Source organism: Octopus sinensis, linkage group LG1 (genome assembly GCF_006345805.1).
Source record: "Octopus sinensis linkage group LG1, ASM634580v1, whole genome shotgun sequence".
NCBI classification, from domain to species: domain Eukaryota; kingdom Metazoa; phylum Mollusca; class Cephalopoda; order Octopoda; family Octopodidae; genus Octopus; species Octopus sinensis.
Genome location: NC_042997.1, coordinates 43,744,620 through 43,758,588, shown reverse-complemented (window position 1 = coordinate 43,758,588; position 13,969 = coordinate 43,744,620). Strand labels below are relative to the sequence as shown.

Here is a 13,969-nt window from a genome sequence, read left to right as displayed (position 1 = left end):
AAGGAAGAATAAACATATAAAAATTTATGAATGTTCTAATCATTTCAGTCACCAAAATAAAACATAATGGCAATGCCTTTGGAATGGAAAAGAATATAGAATGGAAAACAAAAAAGTGAGGTCATTGTCAAGAGACACCCTTGTTTCTAGTACATCTATCCCTGTTTATCATGAGGTTTTGGCTCCAAACAACACAGTGATAAATAAATAATCTCTGTGCACTTTGTAAATGGAATGAATAGTAGATTCACTGGTATCAAACTTGCCGACCACAGCAGCAAAGCTTCTAACATTATAGTTTTTCTTGATCAGTCCTACCTTTTCATGTAGAAAATACTCATCTGCATCATTTGTTAGGATCAAATGGCAACGTATTTTTCTGCTCACTGGTCCCATGTTGATACGTACAAGTACATAAATCAGTATAAAAAGTATGTAGATTTGGAGCATAGCAATAGAAACACAAGTGGTAGTCAGCGCCGCATCGTGGGTAGCTGAACATTGTGGATGGTTGCCAGGGCATACTTCTGCAGTACAAGCAGAATCTTTGACTAATCACCAACTGGTGTTATGACATCAATCTGTGATAAGCATAACATGATTCACAATTGAACATACCATGCTATCCCTGATCAGTGGTGAATGAATCAGTGGTAAATGAAACCACATGCATTACATTAGCATAAGCGAGATCAGCAACTATCTAATATTCAGTTAGAAACAATTGATATAAGTTAGGTATACTTTGATGTATGTGTTGTCTATTATATATACCCATAATGGGACATGAAGGCCTGCAACGATTTAGACATAATTTAGACATGAATATTAGCGGTTGGGAGGCAGTTGCCAGCAACCGTGGAGATTGGCGACGTACCGTAAAAGAGGGAATACAAAGGAGTGAGAGAGAGAGAAAGGAGAAATGGAAAGAAAGGAAGAGACGTCAACAAGAAACTATGACATTACAACCAGCCGGGAACAGTCTTCGCTACATTTGCAGTACCTGCCAGAGGGAGTGTTTGTCCAGGATAGGACTACACAGCCACAGCAGGAAATGTATCAGGACATGAAATATAAAAGCCGGACTAGACTACTTTGTGCGCAACTCCATTGTCTCCCGAGACAGAAAGGATGCCAACCAACAATGTTTATTTCTAACCTTCCCTCATTTGTCCCTTTGAAGCTTGGTACTAATCATTCCAGGTGTCATACAAGGGTATTATTATGTCTAGAAGTTTGCTTTGCAATAATGATGTTCCAGGTGCAAATGTTACCTATCATAGTCTCAAACACACCTGTTGAAATGATGCTGACAGAAATTGAATGGAAGGCTGTAAGATGGAGCAGTTCTTGCAATTCAAAGGACCAGCATTGAAATTATGTAAACAGTGACTGTAGGGAAGGTTGTAGGAAGAGGCAGTTCTTGGGATTCCAAGGACCAGCCTCGCTAGACACTATCATGTCACACTTGTTCTCCCTGAAGATTACATTAAACCTTTGGCATTTAAAAAGGCCTTATCCAGCCCTGGTTTTTTACTGGTTTTATGTTCAAACTAGTCAGATCCAACCTCTCAGACTTATCCTACAATGTCATTCTAAAAACAAACGATCCCAACATTAAAATCTCAAAGCTATGAGATAAGGCATATTAATTCAAAACAATGTGAATGAATAAGCATTATATTTGATAGAATAATATGAATGCTGAAGGGTTAAAGATAAAGATTCAATGAGGGCACAAACATATCTGAAAGGTCTAAGGTTCAATCTCAAATGAGGTCTAGGGTTCAGTCTCACACTGTAATGTGTTGGGCTGTGAGTGAATTTGGGTAAATGGAAACTGTACAGAAGCCTGTCAAGTGAACTGGATCTGCAATTCAAAAATTGAGCTTCATCACATTTATACTGACTCTACTTGTGAATGATATAAAGGGTACATGTGTCTGGAATACTCAGCCACTTAACAAACCAATTCAATGAGCAGGCTGTCCAGTTGATTAACAACTATGATACTCATTGTCAAAACCAATAAAAAATACATTTACTTATAAATATGAAGATAAAAGAACACCTCATTAAAGTACAACTTTAGCAGGTACCAACCACAGACTCAGGTTATGTGGTTAAGAAGGTCACTCCCTAACCATGTGGCTTCAGGTTCAGTTCCATAATACAGCACCTTGGGCAAATGTCTTTTACTATAGCCCCAGGCAGACCAATGCCTTGTGAGTGAGTTGTGTAGACAGAGACATTGTATATGTGTGTCCACCATCACTTGTCAAGGCAAACTGGTTTGTTTACATCTCTGTTACTTAGCAATTCAGTAAAAAGGACTGATAGAATAAAATAAGTACTGAGATTGATTTACATTATTTACATTTGACAGATATTTGTCCTCATCTTGTTTGTTGTTAACACAATGTTTCGGCTGATATACCCTCCAACTTTCATCTGATGTCTTGGGGAAAGTTTGAACCTGGGTTCTCATTCCTAAGATATTGTTTGATGTTGTTATCATTATTATTATTATTATTATTATTATTATTATTAATAATAATAATAACAACATCGAAAAATACCTTAGGAATGAGAACCCAGGTTCAAACTTTCCCCAAGACATCTGATGAAGGCTGGAGGGTACATCAGCCGAAACATTGTGTCAACAACAAACAAGATGAGGACAAATATCCATCAAATGTAAATATTGTACATAATTTTTCATCTCTTAACCATAGAACTGTATGAAGTTGATTTGTTTGACAAAACCCTTCAAGGTGGTGTCCCAGCCTGATACTTGACTGAAACAAGTGAAAAAAGCTAAAAGTATACATTCACCAATTATAATAATTTTTTCCCTGATCAAAATAAATTTCTGTTAATTTATCATATTTGAAATTCATGTAGTAAAACCAATATTGACTTAGTATAATAACATTTTGTTTTCTTTTGCAGTTTATTTTTTGCTTTACTCTTTCTGCTGATTTCCCATTGAATTATGACCATTCTGGGGCATGGCAGTCAAAGTCATAGTTGATTATATTAAATCCAGTGTGTGACCCATACATACATGGAAAAGTTGACATTGAAAGGATGATGATAATGATCATCATCATCATCACTACTTTCCTTACCGTAAACACAACTATAATTACTTGGGTTCTGTTTTTTACTAACTTTCAAATTTCATCTGGATTAGAGAAGGAACTCTCTAGAGCAGTTTTTCTCAACTGGGGTCTATATGAGATTATGTTGTTAAAGCTTATGAGCAATAAACTGGTTATACTTCTACAATACATAAAATATTTTAACAATTTTTTTTTTTATACAATTCCTAATAATATTCAGTTATAAAAGTATAAAATGATTTTTTTAAAAATCAAATGGCTACAAGAGTCCATACAGATAAAATAGGAATCAACAGGATCCTTAGGTGAAATATGGTTGAGAGCCACTGCTCCACATTGAGCACAAGCAATTTTAAGATGGCTGTAAGTCTACCTCACCAATCTTAGAAAACATAAATATGTTGGAAGCACTCCGTCGGTTACGACGATGAGGGTTCCGGTTGATCCGAATCAACAAAACAGCCTGCTCGTGAAATTAACGTGTAAGTGGCTGAGCACTCCACAGACACGTGTACCCTTAATGTAGTTCTCAGGGATATTCAGCGTGACACAGAGAGTGACAAGGCCGGCCCTTTGAAATACAGGTACAACAGAAACAGGAAGTAAGAGTGAGAGAAAGTTGTGGTGAAAGAGTACAGCAGAGATCACCACCATCCCCTGCCGGAGCCTCGTGGAGCTTTAGGTGTTTTCGCTCAATAAACACTCACAACGCCCGGTCTGGGAATCGAAACCGCGATCCTACGCCCGCGAGTCCGCTGCCCTAACCACTGGGCCATTGCGCCTCTACATAAATATGTTACACTTGCATTAAAACACTTTAAATCTTTAAAAGATGCAGCTGTGACTGCGTGGATATGAAATTTGCTTCCAAGTCATAGAGTTTCAGGTTCAGTCCCACTGCATGGCAAGTTGGATAAGTGTTTTCTACTATAGTCCTAGGCTGACCAAATCCTTGTGAGTTAATTTGGTAGATGGAGACTGAAAGAAGTTTGTCATATATGTTGGATGCATGTGTAAGTTTCTCTTTGTCTTATCATTACATGATGGTTGAAAATGAGCAACACCAGCAAACAAGTGGTATCCTTTGTCTCCAATCTTCTTTGAGAACATGTCTAACCATGGAAAACATTACCTTATTTGGAGAGGGGTGAGGTTTGGTGACAAGAAGGGCACCTGACTACAGAAATTCTAGTTGTGAGAAATATCACTTTGCTAGGAAACAGGTGAGGGTTGGCACCAGGAAGGGCATCCAGCTACAGAAAATCTGCTGAACCCATGCAAGCATGGAAAAGTAGACATGAAAGTGATGATGATGATGATGATGATGAAATTTTATTGATGAGACATTTTCAAAGCTTTCTTGAGATGGTATTACATTTATTTACATGAAATAGACGAAAAATATCAATGAAATTATTAAAGTTATACCCATACCTAAATCTTCTAAAGAAGTGATGAGACCATTATCTCTCAGAGCTTTGGGCCCAAGTTCCACACCTTGCTTATCCTAAGGATAGAAAATAAAATTGCAATTTGAAATTAAAGTGACATTTGAAATTTATATTTGAAATTAAAAACAATTTTAATTATAAACATTCAACAAAAAAATTCCCCTTAAATTAAGATGATGATGATGATGATGATATTTACAATGGAAATCGATCAATGGAAATTGCAGATGTGTTACCAGTGCCGGTGGCATGTAAGAGAACTTTCCGTTTCGCGACCGTTGCCAGCACCGCCCCGTTTCGTGTCCGTTGCCAGCCTCGCCTGGCCCTCGTGCCGGTGGCACATAAAAAGCACCATCCGTTCGTGGCCGTTTGCCAGCTCTGTCTGGCACCAGTGCGGGTGGCACGTAAAAAGCACCCACTACACTCACGGAGTGGTTGGCGTTAGGAAGGGCATCCAGCCGTAGAAACACTGCCAGATTTGACTGGGCCTGATGAAGCCTTCTGGCTTCACAGACCCCAGTAGAACCGTCCAACCCATGCTAGCATGGAAAACGGACGCTAAACGATGATGATGATGATGATGATGATAACCTAAAAGGTGGGTTTCTCACATATGTGGAGGTGCAGGATTTGCATTTACAACAGCAGATGGCAGAACATCTAACAAGGAATGTGTGGAAGGAGGTTCTGCTGGAAGGAATGACCCTGCATAGGAGAGCATTGAGTGAATGAATCAATACACACACACACACACACACACACACACACACACACACACACTCACACACACAGTCACTTCAGAGTCTGTAAGTCACAGTGCCCCAGTATGACCACAACCTTAAGACTGAAACATAATAAAATAAATAATAGTATAATAGTATATTTGTCAAAAATGTGGGTCTATTAACCGAAGTATACAATATTACAGATTCATTACAGCCAATCTCTTAGCATTTTATTTTGCACCAGATATTAGGTGACTGGAGGGCTAGCAAAACACTGTGCTCGTCAGAGATGGCAAGTATGGGGAAAATGGTAACTGCTTCTGTTACTGAAGGAAAAGAAGTGTCACATTTAATATAGGGTGCTGTGAAAAAAATGAACTCAAGTAGCAGGAAACAAGCTCATGCAGAGGCAACAACACCTGCCTCGCTAATTGTCACTATAACAGAAAGAGAGAGAGGCTCTACCTTGATTATAAACATCCACCATCACATCTTGAGAACCCAGCGGAGTTTTGACCAGATATGCACAGGCACACATGCAACCACACATCAGATTGAAGGTTTGGGCACAAGCCTAATCCCCGTCAAAAAAACCTGTTTGCTATTTTTCCGAAACCAGCTTAGTTACCTAATATCTGGTACCAAAAATTGACCATAATAGATCTATAAAACAGTATACTTTGATTAATACACACACACACACACACACGTGTCTATATATATATATATATATATATATATATATATACGTGTCTATATATATATATATACGTGTCGGTGGCACGTAAAAAGCACCATCCGAATCGTGGGCGAAGCCAGTCCCGCCTCGACTGGCTTCCATACAGGTGGCACGTAAAATGCACCAATCCGACTGTGGCCGATGCCAGCCTCGCCTGGCACCAGTGCAGGTGGCACGTAACAAGCACCCACTACAATCACGGAGTGGTTGGCGTTAGGAAGGGCATCCAGCTGTAGAAACATTGCCAGATAAGACTGGAGCCTGGTGCAGCCTTCTGGCTTCCCAGATCCCCGGTCGAACCGTCCAACCCATGCTAGCATGGAGAATGGACGTTAAACGATGATGATGATGATATATATACATATGTATAGGCACAGAAGTGACTGTGTGGTAAGTAGCTTGCTTACCAACCACATGGTTCTGGATTCAGTCCCATTGCATGGTACCTTGGGCAAGTGTCTTCTACTATAGCCTCGGACCGACCAAAGCCTTGTGAGTAGATTTGGTAGATGGAAACTGAAAGAAGCCCATCATATATGTATGTATATATGTGTGTGTGTGTGTGTGTATGTTTGTGTGTCTGTGTTTGTCCCCCCATCATCGCTTGACAACTGATGCTGGTGTGTTTACGTCCCCGTAACTTAGCGATTCAGCAAAAGAGATTGATAGAATAAGTACTAGGCTTACAAAGAATAAGTCCTGACGTCGATTTGCTCGACTAAAGGCAGTGCTCCTGCATGGCCACAGTCAAATGACTGAAACAAGTAAAAGAGTATGTATATGTATGTATGTGTGTGTTTTTTTTAATTTTTAAAAAATTTTTATCTTGTTTCAGCTCACGAGCTGTGGCCATGCTGGGGCACCACCATTTGCACATATATATATATATATATATATATATATCTTCATCTATTTTGTGTCCACTTTTCCATGCTGGTAAGGGTTACATGAATGTTATTGAAACATTGTTCTACATGTACAATCCCTTCCTGTCACTGACCCTTCCCTTTTTCAAGTATGGGATCTCTTATTCCACACGTGAAGTGAGCAGCTGATTTGTTGATAGAAGTGACCTCACAGTTCACAGGTCATGACTTTCATGGAAGCAAAAGTAATTGTAAACTAATACACTGACACACACACACACACACACACAACGGGCTTTCATTTCCCATCTAGCTAATCAGTCCAATAACAATACTTTGGTTAGTCTCTGGGCTATAGAAGACATTTGCCAAGATGCCAAACAGTGAGACTAAAGTTAAAACCATGTGGTTAAGAAGCAAACTTTTAAACCACACACACAACACACACACACACATATATATATATTGTGAAACTTGATTTAATACTAAATTGAATTTTTCCCTGTAAGTTTGGAGTTATACTCCCTAATACTATAGGGAGTATAACTTATATACACACACACACACACACACACACACACACATATATATATATATATATATATATATAGGTGAGAAAGTTGGTGTGTGAAAGCGCGTGGTTGAATATATAGAAAATAGTAAAAAGTGAAAAAACTACAGAAGGCTTGTTTTAGAAGGCTAAAAAATATATATTTGAGTCAATATGTATGAAAAAAATTTATAACACACTTCTCAACGTAAACATAATGATGTAAGAAATTTGAAAAGCTGAACGCGAAACCGGTCTTTCTTAAAAAATTATGTCATTGTATGAAAAAAATTTATATCATTCTTCAGACATAATGACTCAAATATATATTTTTTAACCTTCTAAAACAAGCCTTCTGTAGTTTTTTCACTTTTTACTATTTTCTATATATATATATATATATATATATATATATATATATATAGAGAGAGAGAGAGAGAGAGAGAGAGAGAGAGACAGACAAACATGTATATCATAAATACATACACACATTGCAACCTTCTATTTACAATTTCAGTTTGTATTTTTCATATTTTCTGAACATCTTAAAATTTCAAAGCACACTTAGTTTCACCTGGTGATATGCGTTAGTGAGGAAATTTCTGTGCAGTATGTCTTCTCTATTACCAGCCAAATTCCCTCTAGCCATATCCCACTAAGAGATGATATGGTTTACCCTTTAGCATTCAGATTATTCTGTCAAATGTAATGCTTGCTCATTCACATTATTTTGAATTAAACATGCATTATCTCAAAGTTTCAAGATTGTAATGATGTGATTATTTATTTTTAGAATAACATTGTAGGATAAGTGTGAAAGGCCAGATTTGGCCAGTTTGAACATAAAACAAGTAGAATATGACCAGTTTAAATGCTAAAGGGTTGAATGTAGATTTGCTTTATTGAAGATGACTTAAAGCTGAACAAACTAGTCATTAATGACTTTAGACTTGAGGCCAGAAAGATGCCAAGAAGCAGACCAATCCAGAAAAGAAGGATTTGGAAGCTAAAGAACCCTTCACATGGTAAGAAATTTAGGTACATCCTCATCAAGAAATTTAATGAGTGGGAGTAGGAACTACAGACCTTGGACATAGAAAATATCTGGAAATTCCTATGGGACAGCTTACTAAGTGCCACAGACCAAGTCTGCGGATGGTGCAAAGTCCCTTCCAGACCTAGAGTAACGTGGTGGTGGAATAATACAGTAGACAAAGCCATTAGATCAAAGAAACAGGCCTGGAAAACCTGGAAGAGAGGGGGTTAGGGTTAGGGTTATCAGACCCTTGTTCTATTTGATAGCAGGTTTTCACAAGCAAGCTTTATTGTGGCACCACATGAAGAAAAGTAGGTTAAAGTAAGGATGCGTAATTAATCAGGAGTCAGTGAACACAAGCAAGGGTAAACACACACACACACACACACACACACACATATATACATGTGAGTGTGTGTGTGTGTGTGTACATGCATTTATGTGCGTGAGTGCACATACATGTGTTTATGTGTGTGTATGTGTGTGAGAGAGAGAGAGAGAGAGAGATGAAGAAATAGACAATTAGATGAACAAGCAAGCAAGTTGATAGATTGAGAAACAATTCAGTGCCAAGTGAAGAATGCAGAAAGTAATCCGATACAGTAACACAAGATAATAAAAGTGTGTTACAATATGAATATGAGGAAATGTATAAAGGGGATGATAATAGTCCTTTCTACTATAGGACACAAAGCCTGAAATTTTTGGGGGAGGGGGCGAGTTGATTACATCAACCCCAGTGTTTAACTGGTACTTAATTTATTAAAGGCGGCGAGCTGGTAGAAACGTTAGCACGCCGGGCGAAATGCTTAGCGGTATTTCGTCTGCCGTTACGTTGTGAGTTCAAATTCCGCCGAGGTCGACTTTGCCTTTCATCCTTTCGGGGTCGATAAATTAAGTACCAGTTATGCACTGGGGTCGATGTAATCGACTTAATACCTATGTCTGTCCTTGTTTGTCCCCTCTGTGTTTAGCCCCTTGTGGGTAATAAAGAAATAGGTACTTAATTTATTGACCTTGAAAGGACGAAAGGCAAAGTTGACCTCAGCAGAATTTGAACTCAGAATGGAGTGATGACTCTTTCATTGTATGCCACAAGCACATGCGTGTTAGGAAAAGGGTTTACTGGATGTGAAATGATGTACATAGTTACATATATGCAATGAGGCTACCCCCCACCACCTCATATTTTAAAGAGGTCTTAGGGTCTGATGATATGCCATTAACCCTGGACAGGAAACCCAGGATAATCCCATAAACCAGCCTTCCCCAGTGAAAAAAAAATACACAGACTGCTCCACTTCTTAGAGTGTGCTTCTCCACCAGATTTATGTTTTCTAAAAATGATATATATCATCATCATATATGCCCCAGCATGGCCGTAGCTCTGAGCTGAAACAACAAAATATATATATGTATATATATGCATGCATACATACACACACACACACATATATATCATCATCATCGTTTAACATCAGCATATATATATATATATATATATATACACCAAAACAGGGGTGCAGCAAATGTTATACAATATATCAAATCAAACTTGGTACATAAAAACATAAATTTTGTAAAAAATAAATAAATATACACATATATAAATATTAAAAAAAACAAACAAAGGCAACCTACCCACATATGAGAGAGAGGCTTCAATCTAGGTAAGATGAGAACAACCCCATGACACTGAACACCTTCCACCCCTAAGAAAGTAATATTTTTCAAAGGTGCCCCTGAATATCTCTGGTGTCAGAGAGAGAGAGAGAGAGAGGGGGGGGGGAGAGATAGAGAGAGAGAAATAGCTAGAATTCTCCAAAATCCTTCAGGTAGGCAGTTGCACTCTGACTGCATAAAGTGCATTGGTGGTTCCCACCAACAGCTTATCCTTCAGATGTTCTACAAGACTCAGAGTTCATCTCTTCAGTCAACACAGTTTTATTCTTTCTTCAACTTGTTTACCATATCCAACCATTCCTTGTTGGCTGTTCAAAGGACTCTCTTTTACTCTTTACTCTTTTACTTGTTTCAGTCATTTGACTGCAGCCATGCTGGAGCACCGCCTTTAGTCGAGCAACTCGACCCCGGGACTTATTCTTTGTAAGCCCAGTACTTATTCTATTGGTCTCTTTTGCTGAACTGCTAAGTAATGGGGACATAAACACACCAGCTTCGGTTGTCAAGCAATGCTAGGGGGACAAACACAGACACACACACACAGATATATATATACATATATACGACGGGCTTCTTTCAGTTTCCGTCTACCAAATCCACGCACAAGGCTTTGGTCGGCCCGAGGCTATAGTAGAAGACACTTGCCCAAGGTGCCATGCAGTGGGACTGAACCCGGAACCATGTGGTTTGTTAGCAAGCTACTTACCACACAGCCACTCCTGCGACTCGTGGATGTTCCATGCAGTTCTAGGAGTAGATGAATTCCTCCCCAACTCACTCACTTGGCTTTGGTTTGGTTTCTCTTTTGTCTTTTCTGTGTTTTCCTCCCACTTCTCACCCCAGCGCCAATGCCCCTGACACTCCTGCTCATCCTATATGTCTACCCATTGTTATAAGATGCAAGATGCAGTGCTACAGACAACAGGCCGATAAGAGACCCTCAACTTGCTCGTTGTCAGCTCCAGACACTGAGGCTGAGGCAGAAAGTTTATCATAGCAGGACTCAGACTCAGAAGGTAAAGAGCTGGAAGAAAAACCACAAGGCATTTTTACAATGCTTGAACATTCTGTAAGCTCACTACATTCAATAATAATAATAATAATAATAATAATAATAATAATAATAATAATAGGCGCAGAAATAGCTGTGTGGTAAGTAGCTTGCTTACCAACCACATGGCTCTGGGTTCAGTCCCACTGCATGACACCTTGGGCAATTGTCTTCAACCTTAGCTTCGGGCTGACCAAAGCCTTGTGAGTGGATTTGGTAGGTGGAAACTGAAAGAAGCCCATCATATACACACACAAACACACACATGTATATATGTATGTGTATCTGTGTTTGTCCCCCCCAACATCGCTTGACAACTGATGCTGATGTGTTTACATCCCCGTAACTTAGCAGTTTGCCAAAAGTGACCAATAGAATAAGCATTAAAGAATAAGTCCTGGGGTCAATTTGCTTGATTAAAAGCAGTGCTCCAGCATGGCCACAGTCAAATGACTGAAACAAGTAAAAGAATAAAAGGAAAAAAAATAATAAGGCACAAGGCCTGAAATTTTGAGGGAGAGGACCAGTATGTAACTGGTACTCTTTTCACTGACCCCGAAAGGCAAAGTCTACCACAGCACAATTTGAACTCAGAACATAAAGATGGACAAAATACTGCTAAATATTTTGTCCGGCGTGCTAATAATTCTGCCAGCTCGCCACTGTAATAATAATAATGATGGTTTCAAATTTTGCCACAAGGGCAGCAGTTTTGGGGAGGGGATGAGTCGATTACATCGACCCCAGTGTTCAACTGGTACTTATTTTATCGACCCTGAAAGGAGGAAAGATAAAGTGGACCTTGGAGGAATTTGAACTCAGAATGGAGCAACGGGTGAAAAACCTATTTCTTTACTACCCACAAGGAGCTAAACACAGAGAGGACAAACAAGGACAGACAAACGGATTAAGTTCTCTGATTTGCAAGTGATCCCTTATCCAGTCTTGCTGTTTTTTAAACTCTGATCCACCTTTCAATAAATTCTTTTGAGAACAGTCCCTTCCTCTCTACCCTGACCTTCCTTTCCAAGAAAAACTCGAAACAAATCAGTGTGGGTTCAACCAAAGAGGAAAAGGTCTTATCTCAGACCTTTCAATCTCATCCATCACACAACCTTTTTTGTTTTACACCATCAAACAAAGGAAAACTGCCTGATCTACAGATAGCTGATATGTCCCACATGCGACATGTGCTTGACATAACTTTTCATGTCGACAATTGTCTGAACAGGCTAGAGCAGAACAAATTCATCACACTGCATGTGTCAAGGACATCTTGATTGCGTTTCCGTGCCAGTAGGGTTTATCTTAAACCAGTAGAGCCCCATTAGTGCCAAGGCTTTCTGACAACAGTGATATTTGTTTCTACTTGGAGCACAAACCCAACAATTTTTTGAGGAAAAGGAGTTATTAAATTACATAATCAACCCAGTACTTGACTAGTACTTTATTTTATCAACCCCAGATCAGTTGGTAAAATGTAAGTCAACAAAAGGAAAGTCGACCTCAATAAGATTTGCACTAGGAAATAAAGGCCCAGAACAAATACCACAATGCATTTTGCTACTCTAAATATTCAGCCAGTTCACTGCGTTAACAACAACAAGAAAGGCAAAAATAAACATAACAAAGCCATTGCAAATAAATGGCTGTGTTGTTAAAAAGCTCGTGCTTCAACCATGTGGTTTCAGGTTCAGTTCCACTGTACAGCATCTTGGACAAATGTCTTCTACCATAGCACTACCCCTGATTACAGCTTTGTGAATTTATCAGATGGAAATTGTGTGGAAGCTCATTGTGTATGTGTTTGTGTGCATGCATGTGCGTGTGTGTGTGTGTGGTTGTGCATGTCTGTTCCTCTCCCCATTGTTTGACAACAGTTGTTGGTTTGTTCATGTTCCTATAACTTATTGGTTTGGCAAAAGAGACTGAAAGAATGATTACCAAACTTTAACCCTTTAGCATTTAAACCAGTCATATCCAGCCCAAATAGGCCTCCACTTTTACGTTCAGGAGTGCAAGAAAAAGGCTTTGAAATTAAACTAACATTAACCCTTTCATTACTGTATTTATTTTGAGATGCTCTCTGTTTCTTTCAATTACTTTTAAATATAACAAAGAATTTAGTAAAATAACTTATGTTATCATTAAGCTAGTGTTAGGAGCATAAATTGTGACTAAGGTTTGGTGGAAGATTTTAATTCAGAACTTATGAAAACAAAACATTTGTACTACAGAGCCAGAGCCAGTTTCAGCCAGGTTGGTAACGAAAGGGTTAATAATTATAGTTTGTAGTTATTTCCTACAATTAGCTGACACTATAATTAACAGTTTGACGAGTGAATTCATTGGAATGTATAATGCAACCGTAAAATTGCTCACCATCTGTAGAATGTCATCCCAAGCACATGTCAGCTGAGGTGTACAACACTAAACATGAAAGAGGAACACAACTGATGCAAATGAAAAATTCCTTTTGATATTTCAATATGCTGAGCTAAATCTGCATTCTCACACTCTGAAAAAAAAATACTCCTTGCCCTACCTACAAAGATATAAATAATCTTCATTTCTGTTTGAACATTCAACAAATGTAAACACCTCAACATAAGATATTTTCATCCAAATTACACTAATCATATCTACCAAGTTCACCAAAGTGCAAAATGAAGAATATTCAGTCACTCATCTTCTCCATCAAGTCACTGACAGACAATTCTATGTTCTGCTAATTAATTTTTTT

General features: G+C 38.6%; 1 protein-coding gene across 1 annotated transcript in view; it reads right to left on the bottom strand.

Moving 5' to 3' along the window:
• Positions 1-13,969, bottom strand: part of LOC115216860 (arginase, hepatic) — a 118,973-nt gene that overhangs the window by 70,797 nt on the left and 34,207 nt on the right. The window contains exon 2 of the mRNA XM_029786422.2: positions 4,560-4,632. Within this exon, the coding sequence (XP_029642282.1) occupies positions 4,560-4,632 (73 nt within the window). The remainder of the gene's footprint in view (positions 1-4,559; positions 4,633-13,969) is intronic.